The sequence below is a fragment of the Thalassophryne amazonica genome, chromosome 8 (assembly GCF_902500255.1).
Source record: "Thalassophryne amazonica chromosome 8, fThaAma1.1, whole genome shotgun sequence".
NCBI lineage: Eukaryota > Metazoa > Chordata > Actinopteri > Batrachoidiformes > Batrachoididae > Thalassophryne > Thalassophryne amazonica.
Genome location: NC_047110.1, coordinates 55260446 through 55286243, shown reverse-complemented (window position 1 = coordinate 55286243; position 25798 = coordinate 55260446). Strand labels below are relative to the sequence as shown.

At 41.4% G+C, this 25798-nt stretch overlaps 1 protein-coding gene across 2 annotated transcripts in view; it reads right to left on the bottom strand.

The window, feature by feature from the left end:
* Positions 1-8214: 8214 nt before the first annotated feature.
* Positions 8215-25798, bottom strand: part of pde3a (phosphodiesterase 3A, cGMP-inhibited) — a 394862-nt gene continuing 377278 nt past the window's right edge. For both annotated transcript variants that reach the window (XM_034176288.1, XM_034176289.1), the window contains exons 13-14: positions 20509-20764; positions 8215-8685 (exon numbers count right to left, since the gene is read on the bottom strand). In XM_034176288.1, the coding sequence (XP_034032179.1) occupies positions 8429-8685; positions 20509-20764 (513 nt within the window). In that variant the 3' untranslated portion in view covers positions 8215-8428. The remainder of the gene's footprint in view (positions 8686-20508; positions 20765-25798) is intronic.

Genomic DNA, 25798 nt, shown 5'->3' with positions numbered 1-25798 from the left:
AATGTTTCATTTATTTATTACTTCAGATGTCTTCCTTAGCAACCATAGCCGTAGGAAGTGAGGGTGCTGGGGGTCCTGCAGCACTCCCATGTGGAAAAGTAGACATCACAGCACCAGCACAGCAAATCGAGATTGAAAAAAATAAAATAAAATAAATTAATAACTGTTAAAACATTTAAACTTGTGTCCCTGATATTTACATAAAAATGTAATGTTTGATGATGTTTTTGAGAATGCAATCCTGAATAAGTATTTTATAAGGCTATACAGATCATGAGTGAAGAGAAATTATTACAATTTCTGCTCATTGTTCATGAACTGTATGTTTCCCCCACTCACAACCAGACTAATTGGCTGATTATCATTAGTCTGTCAGTTTTCATCCAACTCCACAGAAATTGATCATCGCTTACTCCAAACAAAGAAAACAATCTCCATTGTATTTTAATTTTAGTCTAAACTGTGGCCTAGGATCAAAATAAGTCAATAAATCAAAATTAGTGATGGTAGCTGGAAAAATACACAAAGAAATGATCTGTAGACATGTAGTCATTTTGGCATTGTACTGGCAACATTAAATAATTATCACCCTTTTTTAGACTTTGTATGACTGGGAAAGAAGTACATACTCTTCTTTCATGTTCATTTCTACATATTTAGTTAACACATTTAAGAATTAATTCAGATCTGGGGTCACTGGGTGGTGGCAGGTTCGCAGGACAGGCTGTGATGCAGCAGTGTGCCTCAGCCTCCCACAGCAGTCTGCCACCTGCTGTTCCTGCCCTGCTTTTAATGCAACACTTTATTCTTGCTCCCTTAAGAGGATGCATACATCAAGAAAGATTAATTATAATAACAAGGGTGGGTCTGTCAGTGTGGCACGTGGGGCCGACCTCGGATGGGTGGGGACGTCGGTGGCATTGGTGTGGGGTGAGGGTGTTTGTCCTGTCCTGATCTCATGGCCCTACCCTGGAGCCTGTGGGGCCCAGGGTGCCATGTCCTGGTGGGGTGGTGGCTATTGTGGTGGGGCACTTGTGATGTCACTGAGGTGGTGGACTGCTGATGGCGGGTTGTGGGCCGTGGTTTCGGCGGGGAGATGCTGTCCCACTCTCGCTTAGTTGGTCTCCTGACCTTGGGCTTTGGTGTGTGAGTTGGGATCTGGGGGAGGGTGGGGTGGTTGGGGGACTGGGGTGACATGGGGGTTCCTGCTGGGTGTCTGGTGGTAGTCTTGGGTGGGGGTCTGTCACATGCGGCCCAGCTCTGGACATATTGGTTCTGTCCCTTGTCTGGGGGACAGGTCTCACCCTCTTCTGCTTGGCATCCCAACCTGGGCTTGGGGATTAGGTGTGCCAGCTTTTCTGCCCCGGTCCCACTCACCCTGCTGCTCGCACCTCCCCTGTGGAGTCATGACCCATGTGGTGTGGTGCCGGGGTGCATCCCTGTGGGCCTCTGTCAGTGCCCTGTGCACTTCCCCTTGTGCACGTTGGTGTTTTCTGTGCCGCTGGGCCCTTCTGCTGTCCTGGTTCTCCTCAATTCCCCTGGGGCTCTGCATCCTGGACCCCATTCTGTCAAGGTACATACACTCACCCGTGTGACTCCTGTCATGCCGGAGTGGTCCATGTCATATGGTAAGGTTCTGTTCTTGGGTCTTGGCCCAACACACCAGCCACAGTAGCGACCGGATATTTAGCTGTGATCTGGGTCTCTGTATGTGGATGGTCCAGTGTTAGGGAACACAAAGAACCACAATTCAGTTCTAGGTGTTCCCAAGGAGATCAAGACTCTGGTGTCCTGGAATAGGTGTATAAATCTTCAATAATTAAAATAACAGACAATGTCACTGGATGTTTATGTGTGGCTGTTTGTCCTGGCCTGTTGTATCGTGGGGGTTCCACCTCTTTGGTGTTTCACTTACTGTCACCACTTGTCTTTTGTTCTTGTCTGTCTCTATGTTGTTTTGGTGTTCAGCCCTTCTTGATAGAAAAGATCTGTTAGTTTTAAATAAAACTTTGAAGGCTGATCAAGAAGGGCAGGTGAAGGTCTCTCTCTCTCTCTCACTCACACACACACACACACACACACACACCACGTTCACCCACGCACTACAAGTTATCTGTCTTGCAAGATCAAATTGCATATATATATATATATATATATATATATATATATATATATATATATATATATATATATATATATATATATATATATATATATATATATATATATATAAGCGGTTCTGACAGTTTTGGCATATACTATTACTACTATGCAGACAGGGTAAACTCCACACAGAAAGGACCAAGCGGGAAGTGATCCAAGGACCTTCTTGCTCATGACCAAGCCACTGTGCTCCTCCAAGTCACAGACATTAAAAATACAAATCTTTCCATTTTTTAATATAATTTCAGTGCCATTTGCTTACACTAAGTCACTTTCTGCTCTTTAATTTTCCAAATTGTCCTCAACCACACAGGAACTCTGTGACCCACAGGCTCTGGATTATAATAATAATAATCTAACAAAGGAAAAGATGATGGTGAGACTATTTGTATTTATATTCTTAAATTTATATATTATAAAACATTCAAGAGGAGGTGTGATTCAAGGAAGGTGCTGTTAGCTCAACTGAAAGCCATACCAGCTAAATGAGCAAATTAAAAACAAAAAACAATCAACGTACGCACACAAGCACACACACACACACACACACACGCACGTGCACCCACACACACAACCCAAATTGAATGTGCACTGAAATACTCATATGCAAAAAGAAAGACATAGAAGATATAGAGTGTGGAATAAAAGATATTATCAAATACACATGATGTGGAAAGACTGAGCAGAAACACAATACAGTGCAGCTGAAACACACTCCGGTGCAATACACATCTATACATGACTCCTGCTTGTGAGTGGGCCCAGTACTGCTCCAGTATGCGAAAGCGGAGTGAAGCAGAGGGAGAGATAAGGTGATGTTCTAGTTGTTGATGTTGATCATTTATGTCTGTGCGTATGCCTGATGTTTATAGCCTAGGACAGAGTAGGGAATTTAAATGAAATAAAGTAAATTTTGTGCCTTTTGAATATTGTGTGTAGTCTTTTTGGATGCATTTTTGTCAGCTTAACGGGACACCTCACTACAGCAGCCCCAGTCCAAATCTTCTTCCCAAGGCCGTGTCAACAACTATTGCAGGTATTTGGCTACAAATTTTAATATCTGTTTTTTGCAACACCTGGTGTCCTATATTATAATGATGAAAAGTTGTATGACCCCTGTAACAAAACACTGTAAATATGTGAAGGACCTTTTGAAATCTTTTAATGTGAAATCTCAGCCCTTAAGAACCTTCTGAAGTAAACTGCATCCAGAAAGTAGCGCTGCATATTTTCCACATTTTTATGTTGCAGCCTAATTCCAAAATTTTTCATCAAAATTCTACACACAATACTCCATAATGACAATGTGAAGAAATAATTTTTGACATTTTTGCAAATTTAGGATATACCAAAACTAAGGGACCTGTCACACCTTGGCAATTTAGCCAGCGTATGTTGAATGTATTAAAAACACTGGCATACGCTGGCGAACAGTATGATATGTGTCAGAACAATTAAGTCTGGCTTGGTTTGCATTTCCACTGCTGGCAGAATCCTTTTGTTTGGCAGGTGGAACTCTTAAATATTGACGAGCATATCACTGAGTATGCGTATGCCATCATGTGGCCTCGTCCCCTCCACATGGAGGCCAAACAGTAATTCAGCATTTTTTTTATTTTAATGTTGTCTTGGTGGATTACTAAATAATTTCTATTGGGATGAATAAAGTTGATTTTATCTTATATGGGATTTATTTTCATTGCATGCAGAATGCTGAAGAATCAGCTGATGTCTGTGGTAAATGCTGACGTTAACAAATGAGGCACTGTGACTCCATTTTTTAAAATAAGTTAATTGTCTTGTGGCACAACGTGCCGGTGTTCTGTGGTTCAGGCTGAGAAACGCACCTGGAGCTGAAAACCATTGAGGGACTTCTTTTAAAAGGCTACGGTTCTTCAGCCATGACAAGGAATTAAAGTATTTCAGATGCCGTTTTCCAAAATCAGGACGATTTATGTGGATACATTTTCATCAGGCTGTGATGATGAATCCAGCTGAAACAAACAGGTAAGATTAAGACTTTATATTTTTTCACTGTGTGAATGGTTTGAAACAGTCTGAACTGTTTGCATGACTGCAGTTTTCAGTTGTTCAGCCAATCAATGAACAGCATCAATGGATGAATTTCAACACTTACAAGTAATATGTGTCAACAATTGCATAACTTACCTACAACTTATTGTCCACAAATGCGGAACGTATGACACATACGCTGGCATACTTCAAAATTTTTTCAACGTACTCACCGCATTACAACGTATATCAGTGTGCTTCAACATGGTTTAACGTGCTCTTAACTTATACAAAACTTACCCATAACTTATGAGACATATGCCAACGTATGCCAGTGTTTTTAATATGGTCGGCATACTCTGGTGAAATCAAGTGTGACGGATTGTAAGAAATCAAATGTACATAAGTATTTACAGCCTTTGCCATAAAGTTAAAAACTGAGTTTAGGTGCATCCTGTTTCCAGTGATCATCCTTGAGATGGTTCTACAGCTTAACTGGAGTCCACCTGGGGTAAATTCAGTTGATTGGACATGATTTGGAAAGGAACACACCTACATATAAACTATCTATACATAAGGTCCCACAGCTGTCAGAGCACAAACCAAGCATGAAGTCAAAGGAATTGTCTGTAGACCTCTGAGACAGGATTGTCTTGGGGCACAAATCTGGTTGAAGGGTACAGAAACATTTCTGCTGCTTTGAAGGTACCAATGAGCACAGTGGCCTCCATCATCTGTAAATGTAAGACGTTCGGGTCCACCAGGACTTTTCCTAGACCTGGTCGCCCGTCTAAACTGAGTGATCGGGGGAGAAGGGCCTTAGTCAGGGAGGTGACCAACAACACAATGGTCACTCTGTCAGAGCTCAGCATTCCTCCGTGGAGAAAGAAAAACCTTCCTGAAGGACAACCATCTCTGCAGCAATACTCCAATCAGTCCTGTATGGCAGTGTAGCCAGATGGAAGCCACTGCTTAGCAAAAGGCATATAGCAGCCCTCCTGGAGTTGACCAAAATGCACCTCAGACCATGAGAAAAAAATTCCCTGGTCTGATGAAACAAAAATTGAACTCTTTGGTGTGAATGCCAGGCATTATGTTTGAAGGAAACCAGGTACCATCCATACAGTGAAGCATGGTGGTAGCAGCATCATGCTGTTTTTCAGTGGCAGGAACTGGGAGACTAGTCAGGATTGAGGGAAAGATGAATGTAGCAATGCACAGAGACATCCTGGATGAACACCTGCTCCAGAGTGCTCTTGACCTCAGACTGGGCAGACAGTTCATCTTTCAGCAGGACAATGACCCTAAGCACACAGCCAAGATATCAAAGGAGTGGCTTCAGGACAACTCTGTGAATGTCCCTGAGTGGCCCAGCCAGAGCCCAGACCTGAATCCGACTGAACATTTCTTGAGAGATCTGATAATGGCTGTGCACCAACACACCCCATCCAACGTGATGGAGCTTGAGAGGTACTGCAAAGAGGAATGGGCAAAACTGCCCAAAGACAGGTGCATGACAAGTTTGTGGCATCATATTCAAGAAAACTTGAGGCTGTAATTGCTGCCAAAGGTACATCAACAAAGTACTGAGTCAAAGGGTGTGAATACTTATGTACGAGTGAGTTTTTAGCTTTTTATTTTTAATAAATTGGCAAAAAAAAAAACTTTTATCATGTTGTCATTATGGGGTGTTGTGAGAAGGATTGTGAGGGAAAAAAATAATTTACTCCATTTAGGAATAAGGCTGTAACATAACAAAATGTGGAAAAAGTGAAGCGCTGTGAATACTTTACTGTGATACGCACTGTATCACTGCTAAAAACTACTTTTATAAAATCTCTACAGTGTCAGTATTGGTGATTATAGTTATTTATGAATGGAAAGAGAGAAAGCAAATTAATACATCACCAAAGAAAATGGCCAAATGGTTAAAAATCACTGTTATCCCTGTTTTGGTGAAACTGGAATGTAACAGTGGGTCGGCTGTATGACTGATATACAATTTATTTATTTTTTAACCCTTACACACCCCCTTACCTGTACACCCCTATGTAATTATGTTTTGTAATTTTAATATGTTGATTTGTCATTTACTCTCTTCACATGACCAAGTCATGCTTTAGTGACAGAAAATCTAGAAATATCACATGACCCAAAGATGCACCTATGTACTTTGTGCTGAATAATTTCTTGTTCTGAACAAACACATTTTTACGTGCATCAATAAAGACAGAGCATGTATTGGAATTGCTCAACTCTGTATCTGTCTGTCCAAGTATCACTGTGTACATGATATTTTGACCAACTCCTCATGTATCAAGGTGAAACTTGATGCATGACCTCGGACAAGTTCCACGTTGGATGTGTTTGGATTCTAACTGGGGCAACCACAGGGGCAAATTAGTCTCTTAAAGCTTATATATGCAATATCTTGAAAAATACTTTGTGTGTCAAGGTGAAACTTGATACACAAATTCACCTCACTAAGACCTAGGACAAGTTAAAAGTTGGATGTGTTTTGATTCTAAGTGGGGCAACTCGGTCTCTTAAAGCTTATGTATGTAATATCTTGGAAAAGACTGCGTGTCAAGGTGAAAGTGGATACACAAAGTCACCATACTGAGACCTTGGACACATTTGAGGCACGGTGTGTTTTGATATTAACTGTGTTCACCAGGGAGCACAGTCCCAGAAATGTGGTCTGCATGATTACACAAAGATTTCAGGAAATGTGATCAAACCTGCTCCTCCACATTATACTTTGGTAAGACCGTGCACAAGGTTGAGGTTGGGCTTGGTGACACTGGTTCGGTTAAGTATCGTAGTTGTTTTTAAAACCAGTGTTGGAGGCTTTGCTATAAAATCAACAAATCAAATCATTATTCACCACTCAGAAATGTATGTATGACACCAGCAAAGTGTACAGAAATAGTGTGGCTTAAAAATATCTTCATATATTATATAATTGTGATTTTTATTTTTACATTGTTTTGTACCTTTTCTTGCACTCCAATTGCTAACTGGTGAATAATTAATTTCACCCATATGTTAACCCTGACTGATGAAACAGTGGCACCTGAATAAGTCTGGAAATATAAATGGGCTCACAATGTTGATTTATTATGACACTATCAATTGAATACAGGTCGACCTGAGTCTCAGCACTGCTGGCTTCTCCAGACAAAAGTTGTGATCTGTGCAAAATCTGCTGATATGCCTCCAGTGTTTGTGCAAATATGACAAATCAGTGGAAATGAAGAGACAAATTTTACTTTAAATTTGGACATAATTTCTCCTGCACTGTGCAGGAATGAAGATCATGTGCAATATGAGAAATAAAATTAAATACAATTAAAAAAGAAGAGTGAACATGACCAAAATAATGGATGCTGCACACCTGCTCAACAAAAATGGAATAAATATGGTAACATACCAAAGTGCTTGTTGACTTCTTAGCTTTCGGTGCTGCCTCATTTCAAAGCAGGACTTAACTTTCAAACGGATACCTTTTTTCCCTTCTCATTTAGAAAGCATTTCTTGCAACATTTCCCGAATGTAGACTTTGAACTTAAGCAATCTGAGTCTTCTGTCACATGTAATAAATGGAATAAAATTATTTGGCAACTAAATATTTTGGATGCAAAAGCTGACAGATAATGAGTGATACCTTGTGGCAAATGTTGACAGATGCTCTGTGTTCTTCATCTCATGACTCCCATTGTAATCCAAACACAGAAAAGAACATATTATGGTGCATATCAGATTAGTACAAGTAGTTTAGTGTCTCTATATAATGTAATTGCATTCAGAAAATATTTATGTATAAATTTGCAGCAAATGTCTGCAGTCACATGTTTACCACAATGGATTGAGGTCTGTGCAATCAGTCTTCCTCTACTCTTGGCAGTAAAAAAAAACAAACAAAAAAGTCTGTATCCCAAAGTAGATCCTGTATTGCAATACAAAAGTTTCCTTTAAGTGTTTGTGAGAAAACACATATTCAGGTCAAATGTGAAAAGCACATATTTTCCCACCCTGTTTTTTTCTTTATAGGCACACATTTCCAAAACATCTACAGTGTTGTGTCTAAGTGATGTGCTGGAAACACAAGGAGTCCGTTATTAGGATGAGGAAAAACAAATGAAAAATTATTTTTGTCCTAGTCCTTGCTGACAGCGGTTTTCCCATAGGTCCTTTTCACTTTGGGTCTTTGACTACTGGTCCCTCTACAGCTTTACAGTGGAGCTGCAGGTCATTCCGTTTCCTCCACTCCCTCCTCTGGAGGGTCTTCATGATCCTCCCATTCTACTAGCTCCTCTCTGCTGCCGGGCTCCTCTTCTTCTTCATGAATAGCCAGAATGGGCTCAGCTACATTATTGAAATGGACCGGGTCTGCTCTTTGGCTCTGGGCTTCCTCTGCAATAACCTTCTTCCACATTTCATGGTTTTCTAGCAGGTGCTGGGTGATTTGGCAGAAGACTTTTCTCCTCTTTTTGGGAGTTGCTTTCTCTGAAATAAATAAAGAAAACTTTTATGATTGACTTTACATGGCACTGGAGTAGATGAAAATAGATGAAAGCTGTCGTACGCCTGACCCAAGTCAGGCGTATGACTACTAGGGGTTCTGCAATAAATCAAATCAAATCAAATCAAAATCAAATCAATTTTATTTATATAGCGCCAAATCACAACAAACAGTTGCCCCAAGGCGCCTTATATTGTAAGGCAAGGCCATACAATAATTACGTAAAAACCCCAACGGTCAAAACGACCCCCTGTGAGCAAGCACTTGGCAACAGTGGGAAGAAAAAAACTCCCTTTTAACAGGAAGAAACCTCCAGCAGAATCAGGCTCAGGGAGGGGCAGTCCTCTGCTGGGACTGGTTGGGGCTGATGGAGAGAACCAGGAAAAAGACATGCTGTGGAGGGGAGCATAATAACAGTTAGAGGCACGGCCATTGCAAACGTGCTGTACATCAGAAGTACTACACAAGTACTCCATGCCTGCAATTTGTGCTGCCCCTAAGACAGATGCACATCTCACTCTCCACCACTATGTGTTGAGAGTGAAGCCTGATTCCAAAATGGATGAAATTCTTTTTTTTCCTCAAAATTCTACACACAATACCCCATAATGACAATGTGAAAAAAGTTTTTTTTTTTTTGTCTAAGAAATCACATGTACATAAGTATTCGCAGCGTTTGCCATGAAGCTCAAACTTGAGCTCAGGTGCTGTCATGGTTTTGGCCTGATCGGGGCATTGAGCCTATTTTTTCCCCCTTTCTGTTCACCTCCTGCCCCAGCTTTGATGTATTAGGGTTTTTTCATCATGTGGTTATTTTCTGTTCTAGTTTTGCTGTGTTACTTTGTTTTGTTATTTTTCATACTCAAGCCATTGTCCAGTTCTGTTCTAGTTTTGTTCCGCCTGATTGTGTTATAATTATTGATCATTGTTTGTCACGTGCATATTTTGCTTTTCTCATTTGTGTTATCAGTTATGCTTTATGTCGGGTTTTGCTTTCTGTTTTCATGTAGTTTGTTTTTCTTATAACTCGTTTACCACCTGGTTTTGCTAGTTTAGTTGTGCGTAAGTATTTATGTTCACTCTACGTCCTGTACCTGCCATCATGTCTTCGTCCTTCAGTTATATCTAATTATGTTCACTTCACTACACCTGCCCCATGTCTTTGTTTGTTTCTGTCTGCTTTGTGTTTTCATTCACTCACGCTCTTGGCACCTGTTCACTTATCTTTGTCTATTACATCACTCAGTTTGTGCACTCCCCTCACAATCTTGACTGTGTGTTATCTTTGTTCACTAGCCACGTCCACTTCTAGATTGTTCCTCACGTGCACCTCGTTGACACCACCTGTCCCTCGTTCCACACTAATTAGTCCACGTGTATTTAAACCCCACAGTCCTTCACTTCCCCGCCAGATTGTTGTCTTGTACACTTTCCAGCTCTCATTCTCAGTCCTGTTTTTTTTTTTTTTTGCCTTGCCTTGCCGTGTATCGTATCTCTGCTCTGTTGTCTTCGACCATGCCTCTTGCCTCATCCCGGATGTGTGTGTTTGCTCATGCCTCTGAACCCTGCTTGTTTGTGACTGTGTGTCAGCCTGACCCTAATTGTACCTCTGCCTCGCTGACTGATTACATGTGTACCAAACCTGAGCCTGGAATAAAGACCTTGATTTCCTCCACACCAAAGTTTAGTGTGGGAGTCTGTATTGCAGGTCCAACTGCTCCTGGTGACAGGCTCACACCCGTCCTGACAGTACAATCTGGCCAGAATATGGACTCCGCAGACTCCATTCCTGCCATGGACACTGCTGCTGTACTCCCAGATATTGAGTTGAGAAAGAGGATTTTGTCAGACCTCTCATTTTTTTCTTTTTTCTTTTTTTTGGCTGTTTTCATGACTGTTACACTCCAGGAGAGAAATCTGATCATCTTGATCAAGCCTGGGATCTTGTGAATTCAAATCCATGGCTGTTTGACTATTTTCCAGAGCTTTTGAGCCTGGACGATGTTTTTTGTGAACAGAAGCGTCCAGATTGGATGAGGCACCCGGAGGCCTACCTGCCGTCAGAGGATGATGAGTCTGACTGGACGGATGTGGATGAAGATGAAGATTGTGAGTCCGAGCTATTAGTTCTACAGGACACGGCTTCATCCCTATTTAAGATACAGGACTTATTTTTTGATTATCAGGACTGCTACAGTAAGCAGGGAAAACAATGCATTTTTTCGGCACTCGACCAGATCTTTTTAGCTGAACCAGAGCTGCTGACCAGATTCCCTGAGCTGAGGAACATCAAGATGCAGTTTAAGCAGGGTTGGCTCCCTTCCTGCATTGAGGACCCCATGGACTTTTTGTTTGAGTCCGAGCTCACCGTCACTTGTTGTTAGGAGCCACGTGTCATTACACTTTCAGACGCCACTCTTGCTCCACCCTGGTACGACACCAAAGAAAGCTGCTTACCTTCTGCCCTCAGTCCCGGCTATGCAGTCTGGCGATCCAGTCATGTTCCAGATGCCCCCGAAGCCAGCACCACGGAGAAAACAAGCGGTGTCCACATTGACACTGCCAGATCCAGCAGGGCCGCGCGTCCTGGTTGCTGATTCCAATCAATCAATCAATCAATTTTTTTATATAGCGCCAAATCACAACAAACAGTTGCCCCAAGGTGCTTTATATTGTAAGGCAAGGCCATACAATAATTATGTAAAACCCCAACGGTCAAAACGACCCCCTGTGAGCAAGCACTTGGCTACAGTGGGAAGGAAAAACTCCCTTTTAACAGGAAGAAACCTCCAGCAGAACCAGGCTCAGGGAGGGGCAGTCTTCTGCTGGGACTGGTTGGGGCTGAGGGAGAGAACCAGGAAAAAGACATGCTGTGGAGGGGAGCAGAGATCGATCACTAATGATTAAATGCAGAGTGGTGCATACAGAGCAAAAAGAGAAAGAAACAGTGCATCATGGGAACCCCCCAGCAGTCTACGTCTATAGCAGCATAACTAAGGGATGGTTCAGGGTCACCTGATCCAGCCCTAACTATAAGCTTTATCAAAAAGGAAAGTTTTAAGCCTAATCTTAAAAGTAGAGAGGGTGTCTGTCTCCCTGATCTGAATTGGGAGCTGGTTCCACAGGAGAGGAGCCTGTAAGCTGAAGGCTCTGCCTCCCATTCTACTCTTACAAACCCTAGGAACTACAAGTAAGCCTGCAGTCTGAGAGCGAAGCGCTCTATTGGGGTGATATGGTACTACGAGGTCCCTAAGATAAGATGGGACCTGATTATTCAAAACCTTATAAGTAAGAAGAAGAATTTTAAATTCTATTCTAGAATTAACAGGAAGCCAATGAAGAGAGGCCAATATGGGTGAGATATGCTCTCTCCTTCTAGTCCCCGTCAGTACTCTAGCTGCAGCATTTTGAATTAACTGAAGGCTTTTTAGGGAACTTTTAGGACAACCTGATAATAATGAATTACAATAGTCCAGCCTAGAGGAAATAAATGCATGAATTAGTTTTTCAGCATCACTCTGAGACAAGACCTTTCTGATTTTAGAGATATTGCGTAAATGCAAAAAAGCAGTCCTACATATTTGTTTAATATGCGCTTTGAATGACATATCCTGATCAAAAATGACTCCAAGATTTCTCACAGTATTACTAGAGGTCAGGGTAATACCATCCAGAGTAAGGATCTGGTTAGACACCATGTTTCTAAGATTTGTGGGGCCAAGTACAATAACTTCAGTTTTATCTGAGTTTAAAAGCAGGAACTTAGAGGTCATCCATGTCTTTATGTCTGTAAGACAATCCTGCAGTTTAGCTAATTGGTGTGTGTCCTCTGGCTTCATGGATAGATAAAGCTGGGTATCATCTGCGTAACAATGAAAATTTAAGCAATACCGTCTAATAATACTGCCTAAGGGAAGCATGTATAAAGTGAATAAAATTGGTCCTAGCACATAACCTTGTGGAACTCCATAATTAACTTTAGTCTGTGAAGAAGATTCCCCATTTACATGAACAAATTGTAATCTATTAGACAAATATGATTCAAACCACCGCAGCGCAGTGCCTTTAATACCTATGGCATGCTCTAATCTCTGTAATAAAATTTTATGGTCAACAGTATCAAAAGCAGCACTGAGGTCTAACAGAACAAGCACAGATATGAGTCCACTGTCCGAGGCCATAAGAAGATCATTTGTAACCTTCACTAATGCTGTTTCTGTACTATGATGAATTCTAAAACCTGACTGAAACTCTTCAAATAGACCATTCCTCTGCAGATGATCAGTTAGCTGTTTTACAACTACCCTTTCAAGAATTTTTGAGAGAAAAGGAAGGTTGGAGATTGGCCTATAATTAGCTAAGATAGCTGGGTCAAGTGATGGCTTTTTAAGTAATGGTTTAATTACTGCCACCTTAAAAGCCTGTGGTACATAGCCAACTAACAAAGATAGATTGATCATATTTAAGATCGAAGCATTAAATAATGGTAGGGCTTCCTTGAGCAGCCTGGTAGGAATGGGGTCTAATAAACATGTTGATGGTTTGGATGAAGTAACTAATGAAAATAACTCAGACAGAACAATCGGAGAGAAAGAGTCTAACCAAATACCGGCATCACTGAAAGCAGCCAAAGATAACGATACGTCTTTGGGATGGTTATGAGTAATTTTTTCTCTAATAGTTAAAATTTTGTTAGCAAAGAAAGTCATGAAGTCATTACTAGTTAAAGTTAATGGAATACTCAGCTCAATAGAGCTCTGACTCTTTGTCAGCCTGGCTACAGTGCTGAAAAGAAACCTGGGGTTGTTCTTATTTTCTTCAATTAGTGATGAGTAGAAAGATGTCCTAGCTTTACGGAGGGCTTTTTTATAGAGCAACAGACTCTTTTTCCAGGCTAAGTGAAGATCTTCTAAATTAGTGAGACGCCATTTCCTCTCCAACTTACGGGTTATCTGCTTTAAGCTACGAGTTTGTGAGTTATACCACGGAGTCAGGCACTTCTGATTTAAAGCTCTCTTTTTTAGAGGAGCTACAGCATCCAAAGTTGTCTTCAATGAGGATGTAAAACTACTGACGAGATACTCTATCTCACTTACAGAGTTTAGGTAGCTACTCTGCACTGTGTTGGTATATGGCATTAGAGAACATAAAGAAAGAATCATATCCTTAAACCTAGTTACAGCGCTTTCTGAAAGACTTCTAGTGTAATGAAACTTATTCCCCACTGCTGGGTAGTCCATCAGAGTAAATGTAAATGTTATTAAGAAATGATCAGACAGAAGGGAGTTTTCAGGGAATACTGTTAAGTCTTCTATTTCCATACCATAAGTCAGAACAAGATCTAAGATATGATTAAAGTGGTGGGTGGACTCATTTACTTTTTGAGCAAAGCCAGTAGAGTCTAATAATAGATTAAATGCAGTGTTGAGGCTGTCATTCTCAGCATCTGTGTGGATGTTAAAATCGCCCACTATAATTATCTTATCTGAGCTAAGCACTAAGTCAGACAAAAGGTCTGAAAATTCACAGAGAAACTCACAGTAACGACCAGGTGGACGATAGATAATAACAAATAAAACTGGTTTTTGGGACTTCCAATTTGGATGGACAAGACTAAGAGTCAAGCTTTCAAATGAATTAAAGCTCTGTCTGGGTTTTTGATTAATTAATAAGCTGGAATGGAAGATTGCTGCTAATCCTCCGCCTCGGCCCGTGCTACGAGCATTCTGACAGTTAGTGTGACTCGGGGGTGTTGACTCATTTAAACTAACATATTCATCCTGCTGTAACCAGGTTTCTGTAAGGCAGAATAAATCAATATGTTGATCAATTATTATATCATTTACCAACAGGGACTTAGAAGAGAGAGACCTAATGTTTAATAGACCACATTTAACTGTTTTAGTCTGTGGTGCAGTTGAAGGTGCTATATTATTTTTTCTTTTTGAATTTTTATGCTTAAATAGATTTTTGCTGGTTATTGGTAGTCTGGGAGCAGGCACCGTCTCTACGGGGATGGGGTAATGAGGGGATGGCAGGGGGAGAGAAGCTGCAGAGAGGTGTGTAAGACTACAACTCTGCTTCCTGGTCCCAACCCTGGATAGTCACGGTTTGGAGGATTTAAGAAAATTGGCCAGATTTCTAGAAATGAGAGCTGCTCCATCCAAAGTGGGATGGATGCCGTCTCTCCTAACAAGACCAGGTTTTCCCCAGAAACTTAGCCAATTATCTATGAAGCCCACCTCATTTTTTGGACACCACTCAGACAGCCAGCAATTCAAGGAGAACATGCGGCTAAACATGTCACTCCCGGTCTGATTGGGGAGGGGCCCAGAGAAAACTACAGAGTCCGACATTGTTTTTGCAAAGTTACACACCGATTTAATGTTAATTTTAGTGACCTCCGATTGGCGTAACCGGGTGTCATTACTGCCGACGTGAATTACAATCTTACCAAATTTACGCTTAGCCTTAGCCAGCAGTTTCAAATTTCCTTCAATGTCGCCTGCTCTGGCCCCCGGAAGACAATTGACTATGGTTGCTGGTGTCGCTAACTTCACATTTCGCAAAACAGAGTCGCCAATAACCAGAGTTTGATCCTCGGCGGGTGTGTCGTCGAGTGGGGAAAAACGGTTCCACAGCACAGCTGCTCCACGTAGCGCCGCTCCCAGCGCCTTGAAGGTTGAAAGCACCACAGCTTGAATCACGAGTTCCAGCCACAGAGATCACCTCAGCTCCAGCGTTGCCCGAACCCTCTTTTGTGATTACTCCTCCAAGATCAGCTGATCACTCACCACTAAGATCGCAAATTGAGCCATCAGGAGAAGTCCCGTCATCATGAAGCTCAGAGGAGCCCGTGTCTCATGAGCAAGTTAAGCCACCCACGTCTCCTTGTTTTTGGGTTATTTTTGTGCTCCATCTGTCTCTTGCTCTGCCTTGGTTCTACCTTTCTGCTTGGGCTTTCTCTGTCCTGTTGTTTCTTGTCTTTTTCTCCTGATTCTTTGGTGGGTGTCTCCCTGGGTGTCTCCCTCTGTCTGGCCACACCCCTGTTCTGGGAGGTTCTCCACACACCTGTTCTGAGTTTGAGTCTGTGTACAGAAAGGCAGTCCAAAGGCTGCACTGTGTACCTTCAGTTAATTCAAAATGCTGCAGCTAGAGTACTGACAGGGACTAGAAGGAGAGAGCATATTTCACCCATATTGGCTTCTCTTCATTGGCTCCCTGTTAATTCCAGAATAGAATTTAAAATTCTTCTTCTTACTTATAAGGTTTTGAATAATCAGGTCCCATCTTATCTTAGGGACCTCATAGTACCATATCACCCCAATAGAGAGCTTTGCTCTCAGACTGCAGGCTTACTTGTAGTTCCTAGGGTTTGTAAGAGTAGAATGGGAGGGAGAGCCTTCAGCTTTCAGGCTCCTCTCCTGTGGAACCAGCTCCCAATTCAGATCAGGGAGACAGACACCCTCTCTACTTTTAAGATTAAGCTTAAAACTTTCCTTTTTGCTAAAGCTTATAGTTAGGGCTGGATCAGGTGACCCTGAACCACCCCTTAGTTATGCTGCTATAAACTTAGACTGCTGGGGGTTTCCCATGATGCACTGAGTGTTTCTTTTTATTCACCTCTTTTTGCTCTGTATGCACCATTCTGCATTTAATCATTAGTGATTGATCTCTGCTCTCTTCCACAGCATGTCTTTTTCCTGATTCTCTCCCCTCAGCCCCAACCAGTCCCAGCAGAAGACTGCCCCTCCCTCAGCCTGGTTCTGCTGGAGGTTTCTTCCTGTTAAAAGGCAGTTTTTCCTTCCCAGTGTCGCCAAGTGCTTGCTCATAGGGGGTCATTTTGACCGTTGGGGTTTTTCTGTAATTATTGTATGGCTTTTGCCTTAGAATATAAAGTGCCTTGGGGCAACTGTTTGTTGTGATTTGGTGCTATAGAAATAAAATTGATTTGATTTGATCTGATTTGTACCGATACCAGTCTCCACTGTTTTGTCTCCACTGAGCTGAGTTCCAGCGTTTTGCATTTGCATCCAGCCCGTTCTGCCTATCGAGCCTGATACCTGCTGCTTGTGCTTCCCCGCAGCCAAAGTTGAGATGGGTGTCCTATCTCAACGGCGCCAAAAGTGTTTTGAACTGTGCAACACATTCGGGACAGCTGAGCGAATGGGACCAAGTATGTAGAATGCTTTGAGACTGTTGTCCATCTGTATTCAGACCGCACCTAGACACTTCCCAACTGTGGCTGGATGTGTCATTCTGACGCCATTCAGCCTCAATTGGCCTATGTGTGATGGGGGTCTATCACAAGCATCTATGGCTCTCCTCCTCAAGAAAGACAAAGATCCTATTTCTTGTGGCTCTTACAGACGTTTGTCTGTGCTTGATGCAGACGTGAAGGTGTTAGCTAAAGTAACCGCATCTCATTTGGAGATTTTGTTGTCTCATATTATTTCCAAGGAGCAAAACAGCTTTATTAAAAGACAACAATTGTTTTGTTAATATTCATACTTTCTTAGTGTTTTTTACTGTTAAACAATCATCTGTTCTCCCTGAGGTTGTAATTTCCTTGAATGCAGAATTCAACAGTACAGTACTGGAGAAATTTAGTTTTAGAGAGAAATTCATCTCTTGGATCCATCTTCTATATACACCCCCCCCCCCCTCCCCCAAAGCTAGTATTTATACAAATGATATTTATTCAGACTTCTTTGCCCTAAAATGTACCTTTGGTTATTGCCTTGCAGTCCTCCGCTTTATTCAATGGTATCTTGAGCAATGACTCAGAATATAAAGTATCACTGTATGCTGATGATCTTTTATTATATATTTCCAATTCTCTAGCTTCCATTCCTGTAATAAATTATCTAATTTATTTTCAGCTAACTTTACCCTCCTTATCACAAAGATTAAAATTTGACATGAAATGGTGGAGTAGCCTTCCACTTTCATTAATTGGTTGAATTAATGCGGTCAAAATTAATATTTTGCTCAAAGTCAGTCAAAATACTTCTTTGTGTCTTTAGACAAGTTTTTGTTCTTTCATATGGGGTGGGAAACCTCCAAGGGTTCACAAAAGTTTGTTACCACCATGGAATTTGACTTTTGGACTTGCTCTTCCAATTTTTCTGTACTATTATTGGGCTGCACATATTCAAAAACTTTGTTTTTGGGTTGCATCATCCAATACTCTTTGTGGTAAACTGGAGCTATTTTCCTGTAAGGCCTCCTGGATTTTGGCCTTACTTTATTCATCTTTGCCCATCAAAATCTCTCAATTCACTGACAATCCTGTAAAGTTGAACACATTTGGTATCAGTTTAGAGTTCATTTCAAATCTGAGGCTGTCTCTCTTTTAGTACCAATTAACAATCATTTATTTCCCCCTTCACTTTTGAACATGATAAAGGTTTGAAATGTTTGAAAGATTTATTTGCTGAGGGGTTTTTAATTCCTTTGTCAACTTGTTCACCACTTATGGACTTCCTGTAAGACATATGTTTCGCTATTTTCAAATCCATAGCATAATTTCTAAGACTGTAAATTTTCCACTGACACCCCCAAAACATTCCTGGGAGGATTTGCTCTCCCTTAAGCTGCGTTTACACATAACAACGACAAGTCACGAATGCCACAATGTATACATTCTTGGCCGCTGATCACGAACGTGATGATTCGGGGCAGAGGCGTCAGGTGTCCTCAGGAACTGCTGCAACCTGTTACCACACGTTACGATTAATGGCACATGTTGCTGGAGAATTATAAGGAACCATCATGCACGGTCAATAATAGTGTTCTGCGTTGTTGCACGCTATTGCGCGTAACAGCGCATCATTAAGTTCTGTCACATTGTAAACAAGGTGAATTGTCTCCACATGCACACCCATATTCATCAAGTTCGCTCCAGTTTTTCAGAAGAACTTTGTGACTGCATGCGTAGTTGTGCTCTGTGCCATGGAGTGGCGCAGAGAGGAGGAGGAGGAGACAGACAGAGCCAGATGTGTGGCTTCATGCGGCTCGCGTCTCGCGCATTTTCCCAAACATCAGGTACATGCAGCAGGTGGAACACCTGCAGGAGCGCGCTGAGGAGCACTGAAATGAGACTTTTAGCCGACTTGGTGTCAGCAATCAAACTGAAAGTGGTGCAGCAGGGTTTAATTTTGCGCACGCTTCTTCCTCCACCGGACTGGAGGAGGTGCAGAGATGTCTCGCTGCACGTGAGTCTCCTCTCATTCCTCTGGTTCCTCTGGCTCAGTCTCGTTCTCCTGCTCATCAGTTACAACAGCAGGTGGAACATCTGCAGGAGCATCCTGAGGAGCTTCAGCAGGAACTGTAGAACAACACTTGGCTGACTTAAGCGTCACTGTTTCTCTTTGGCATCCTGCATCAAACTGAACGCTGTGGAGCCGAGTTTAATTGTGCGCACGTGACATAAAACTGATTCGTCGTGCACGCAGTGAAAAGTGATGCAGCGTCACAAGTCGTATCAAAACTTGACAGTTTCCGTGTCACTTCGTAATAACGCATGACAGTTTGGGCTCCAAGAACCATCACAGGAACCACTACGAACGTTGTCACGTTCTATTAAGGATCACTACTCATCAAGACGGATCAACACGCTCAGTTGTGACCTCCACGACGTGAGACAAAATGAGGGTGGTGTGTGACATTCGCGGACGATTTTTTGACAGGCAAAAACATGCTCCACGAATATCAAGAATATCACGCACCAACACGCACTATTAAGAAACCTATTCAGATGCGTTAAGTCACGTTAAGAATGTCAGGAATGTGTCACGAATGACAGAAAAATGACATTCGTAATGCGTCTTGCTCATGTGTAAACACACCATTGTGGGATAAATCTATAGATAGGATTAGAGCCACTTCCTCTTGGACTTAGCCAATTTAAAGTTCTAAAGTTCATTTTTCTAAATCAAGACTTTCTGAAATATTTCCTGATATAGAAGACAATGTCATGGCTCTCCTTGCCATTTAAGCATTTAAGTCATATGTTCTTCCTTTGTCCAAAACTACATAGTTTTTGGATTAGTTTCTTTGGTATTATGTCACAAGTTCTTGGAATCACTCTTTAGCCATGTCCATTGGTAGCTATATTTGGGATCCCTGATAGTTCAGTTCCATTAACCTCTATACAGAATGAATTGTAGCTTTGCATCACTGATAGCTGATCTTACTACAATGACATCAGCAAATTGTCCCTGTATCTCTCAATGGTGAAAGGAAATCATGTTTTTTTAAAATTGGAGAAAATCAAATATACAATGAGAGGATCCACTGAGAGGCTTTTTCAGAAATGGCAACCTATTATATATTATTTTACAGAACTACAGGTTTTGCCTGATTGAAATCATGTGCCACTGTTCAACACTGTTTTTACAGAATTATGTGGCTGCTCTGACTGGGCGGGGTGGGTTGAGGGCGTTCTGTGTGTGATTTTTATTTGGTTCAGTTTTATTTAAACTACTTTTTTGGAATTTATGGTGGCTGATTTTGCACATTACTTCTGTTTATGATCTTTTTCTGTCTCTCTTCCAGCACTTAGCTGTGTCGTTTTTTTTTCTTTATATGCTTAAAATGGAGAATTTGTTTTTTTTTTTGCATTTTCTCCAATGCGAATTATACTCCAAAAAATATGTTTGCATGTGATTTATGAGGCCATATTAGTTTTGGCAGGATCCTGTAAGCCAGTAAGACCAGTGTTGTTTGCTTTAAAGTGTGTTTGTTCATTATTTAGGTGTTGTAACTTCAGGCTCAGGATTTTGCTTTGAGGTTTTCATGCTTACGTGATGTTTCTGAGCTGGTGGAAGTATCTTCCTCTGCAGTGTCCTCATCCTCCTCGTCATCCTCCATTATCTCTGCCTCCTCTGCTTCTGGGTTTCTTTCCACCCACTTTCCCGGTATGAGGCCAGCTGAGGCGTAGCAGTTGCACAGTGGTCCTACAATGTGAGTGATGAATGATTCCTGAAGTTTGGCTAACTGCGGTGCTGCTCGGTCCATGAAAGGGCTGACAGGAAGCCCCAGGCTGGACTCCTCATCCCCCTGCAGGTATTATAGCACATATTAGTACACACTTATCACTAGCTGCACTAATGCAAACACTTCCTCACTCAAACTGCATAACCTTCATAACCAGATGTGTATGCTCTTGTAATCACCTCTGTCTGTATGTAAAAAAAAAAGACAACTGTTTGTTGGTATATATGTTAGCAAGCAGTGTTGGGCAAGTGTTGAATTAGTAGCTGAGTTACAGCATGATAAAAGTAATTAGTTACGAGGGAAAATAACTATTGCATTACTTTAAAAACAACAACATCAAAAATCAAATATGTCAATGAATTTGGATCCCCTTCCCCTTAATGAACTTTAAATTCAACTGTATGTTCAATTTTTAATAATAAAATTGAATATTTAATCTGTTTAGTGAATTAAATGGACACTTAATAAAACAAATTATTATCAGTAAACATTGTACACTACTCTATTTTAATATTGCTGTGGTACAACTTACTTTTGTTAAATGTTCAAATATGTCATTGAATTTCAATCCCCCCTTAATGAACTTTAAACTCAACTATGTGTTAGATAATTTATTATAAAACTCCATATATAAAATGTTGAATGAATTAAATGGACACTTAATAAAACAAATTATTATCAGAAAACATTGTACACTAATCTACACTATTTTAATATTGCTGTGGTACAACTTACTTTTGTTAAATGTTCAAATATGTCATTGAATTTCAATCCCCCCTCTTAATGAACTTTAAACTCAACTGTGTGTTAGATAATTTATTATAAAACTCCATATATAAAATGTTTAATGAATTAAATGGACACTTAATAGAATAAATTATTAACACAAAACACTGTACACTAATCCACAATATTTCAATATTGCTGTGGGACAGTGTGACACAAGACACCCACCAAATATAGTATAATATTATTGAAGATATTATCATTACTATGTTTATAATAGCAAAACAATCAAACATAGTAGATATTTTAGAACTTTTGACATTTATTGCACTTGAATGGGTCACAACCCATCAGATAAATTTAAAATTAAATTAAATCAAATCAAATCAATTTTATTTATATAGCGCCAAATCACAACAAACAGTTGCCCCAAGGCGCTTCATATTGCAAGGCAAAGCCATACAATAATTACAGAAAAACCCCAACTGTCAAAACGACCCCCTGTGAGCAAGCACTTGGCGACAGTGGGAAGGAAAAACTCCCTTTTAACAGGAAGAAACCTCCAGCAGAACCAGGCTCAGGGAGGGGCAGTCTTCTGCTGGGACTGGTTGGGGCTGAGGGAGAGAACCAGGAAAAAGACATGCTGTGGAGGGGAGCAGAGATCAATCACTAATGATTAAATGCAGAGTGGTGCATACAGAGCAAAAAGAGAAAGAAACACTCAGTGCATCATGGGAACCCCCCAGCAGTCTAAGTCTATAGCAGCATAACTAAGGGATGGTTCAGGGTCACCTGATCCAGCCCTAACTATAAGCTTTAGCAAAAAGGAAAGTTTTAAGCCTAATCTTAAAAGTAGAGAGGGTGTCTGTTTCCCTGAACTGAATTGGGAGCTGGTTCCACAGGAGAGGAGCCTGAAAGCTGAAGGCTCTGCCTCCCATTCTACTCTTACAAACCCTAGGAACTACAAGTAAGCCTGCAGTCTGAGAGCGAAGCGCTCTATTGGGGTGATATGGTACTATGAGGTCCCTAAGATAAGATGGGACCTGATTATTCAAAACCTTATAAGTAAGAAGAATAATTTAAATTCTATTCTAGAATTAACAGGAAGCCAATGAAGAGAGGCCAATATGGGTGAGATATGCTCTCTCCTTCTAGTCCCTGTCAGTGCTCTAGCTGCAGCATTTTGAATTAACTGAAGGCTTTTCAGGGAACTTTTAGGACAACCTGATAATAATGAATTACAATAGTCCAGCCTAGAGGAAATAAATGCATGAATTAGTTTTTCAGCATCACTCTGAGACAAGACCTTTCTAATTTTAGAGATATTGCGCAAATGCAAAAAAGCAGTCCTACATATTTGTTTAATATGCGCACTGAATGACATATCTTGATCAAAAATGACTCCAAGATTTCTCACAGTATTACTAGAGGTCAGGGTAATGCCATCCAGAGTAAGGATCTGGTTAGACACCATGTTTCTAAGATTTGTGGGGCCAAGTACAATAACTTCAGTTTTATCTGAGTTTAAAAGCAGAAAATTAGAGGTCATCCATGTCTTTATGTCTGTAAGACAATCCTGCAGTTTAGCTAATTGGTGTGTGTCCTCTGGCTTCATGGATAGATAAAGCTGAGTATCATCTGTGTAACAATGAAAATTTAAGCAATGCTGTCTAATAATACTGCCTAATGGAAGCATGTATAAAGTGAATAAAATTGGTCCTAGCACAGAACCTTGTGGAACTCCATAATTAACCTTAGTCTGTGAAGAAGATTCCCCATTTACATGAACAAATTGTAATCTATTAGATTACAATTTGTTTCGGCGTGTCAGAGGACAAGTTTGGACATGTCTATCTCGGCTTTCAATGCTTACCAGTCCAGTAAGTATCAGTGAAATTGTGGAGAGCTGGACATGTCCAAACTTGTCCTCTGACACGCCGAAACGGAGGTGTTCCTTTGTCTCGCTTCCAAAGCGAATCGGTCGTGACGCACGAAGCCTCCGCGCGGCTTTCCATGACAAAATCTCTTGTTAAAAGTGAAATCTGCCGGAAAATGGCTGATGTCCAGCTCTTGTGATAACCAGAGAAAGAGCACACGACGGTCTCGTATCCACAGAGCCATCAGCTCAGAAATGGTCCGGTGGCTTGTGGCGTGTCGTCGCAGCTCGGAGCACGGTGCGCTGAGCGTCCTTAAAGGGGTCCTTAAAGCTGTACTAACAGACCTTATTCTTTGTGAAGCCCGTAAAATTTTCACCGAATGTTGTGTGTTGGGGGGTTTGGCTGGACATTTTGGTGTTCTTTTCTTTTCTTTGCTCTCCAGGTGGCATGAAAACTGATTTGTCTGTGGAGAAGGTGCTGGCTGAAGAGTCCTTCACCCTCATCAACATCATGTGCAGCACCTGTGAATGGTGCTCACGTGCAGCCTTAAAGACTTTCAGCTGAAGCAGATAATTGGATGGCGTTCTGCATTTAAGTCATGTGTGATTCAAGCAGAATTGCCGGGAACTCGACCTTGTGATGTTCGTTTGTGAGACGCTGAGGACCGCGCCTGGGTTTGACATATCGAGCCCGTGAAGGAGGAAGGGTGAGGGACACATGCTGTCAGCACACATCAGAGGTGATTAAGTGTTTGACTAATTGTTGATAGTAACTTGGTATTTTGTTACGCAGTATATTTGAATTGTGATGAGAATTGTGCAGCTTGCTTCTCACTGCTGTGACGTGCGGACAAGTGATCCTCCACCTGTTGTGAGAAGCTGCTCATTTGCATAAAGCTCAAAATACAGACCTGAATGTGTTGCTGATAGTGTGTGTCTTTTGAAGGATATTAGTTGTAACTGCTGACTTACCTCACCTCTTCTATCCTTCGCAGAGAGTCGGTTTGTCGTGTCCACCTGGGGGGTGGTTGGCGGTAATAGTGGGTCCAGGAGCGCCGGGCTTTGATCCTTTTGGGCGCTGGAGAGTGTGCCAGCCTTCACTCCACCAGAAGGACGCTATTTCAGTTTTTACACTTTATTATGCACCAGCGGGTGAAATAAATAAATTGTTTTTGTTATTGGAACCGCTTTCTGGTTATTTTTAGCGCTGGGTTCCGTCTGACGCAGGTCCGCTCCTCAACCCGCGTCGACACATAACACCGAAAGCCAGATAAATTTTTCGAATAGTTTCCAGGTGCCAGTCTCTAACAGCTTCTGAAAAAATTCTGATGGAAAAAAACCCCAAATCATTCCGCCATTTCCAGACAATGAAAATCCGATGATGGGGCGGGACCACTCCTTCCACAAGGCGTGCTCACAGGTGAATGACGTCACCGACAGGTGTGGAAAAACTCATGCATGCGCACAAGGGTTCAAGCTTGTCTGACGTGAAAACATATGAATCAAATCCAATATAGTTTAAAAAAAAATAAAAAGGTACGATACTTTATGGACAGACCTCGTACATTTATCAGAATCTGCAGCTTGGTGTTTTCAAAAAAATGCTAAAGAAACATGAAGGTAATGTCCACATTCCAGGGCACTGCAGCAGACACACAACTAGTTTTTCTGTGGGATGCATCCTAGTTTTGCAAAATTCCAATATGTTCCAAATATCCTACATATATGAATATACTTTACCAGGACACTGGGCTGAGCAGAGGGGATACTGTTGTGGCGTGCCCTGTTAGTTCCTTTCTTTGTGCTTTTTGTGCCTTTTATTTGTCATGTCTGTCTTGGTATTTGGTTGTTCCCCAGTTTCATGTCTGTATGTGTGTGTGCACGTGTCCTGCGTGTATTGGTGTGGGGGCACGCACCCTCTGCCAGGTATGTACGTGGAGTGGTGTCTGTGGTGTTGCTTCCCTGCATGTGCGTGTGGGTGCACGCCCTGCATTTGGTGTATGTGTGGGTGCGCACTCTGAGCCTGTTGTGTCTGGGCACGCCCCCCCACTTCAATCTGTGTGTGAATGCATGTGTTGTGTGTCCCCCATTTCGTGGTTGAGTCCTCTATGTGTGTGTGTGCGCAAATAGAATTGTCCATCGTCGTGTCTGCTCCCCTCATGTGGGTGTGTCATGCCACCTGTCCGTGTCCCTGTTGTGTCTTTACGTTTGTGCCCTGCCCTGGTCCTCTTATGATTGCTTGTGCGCTTTTTATATATTTTATAGGTTTGCCTCATGTTCTTTAGGTTATGTCCACGTGTAGTTACTGTGTGCATGTTTGGTCTACATTTTTGGATTCTACACTATTTTGGATGTTATTTGTTCATCACGTTCTTGTTGTCTCTTAGGTCCAGGTTTATCTATGTATTGTTTTTTGCTTTGGGTTTTGATGTTACATTTATAGATTCGGTTTTATTTTCCACATTCTGTTTTTATTTTTGTTAGTGTTCACTTAT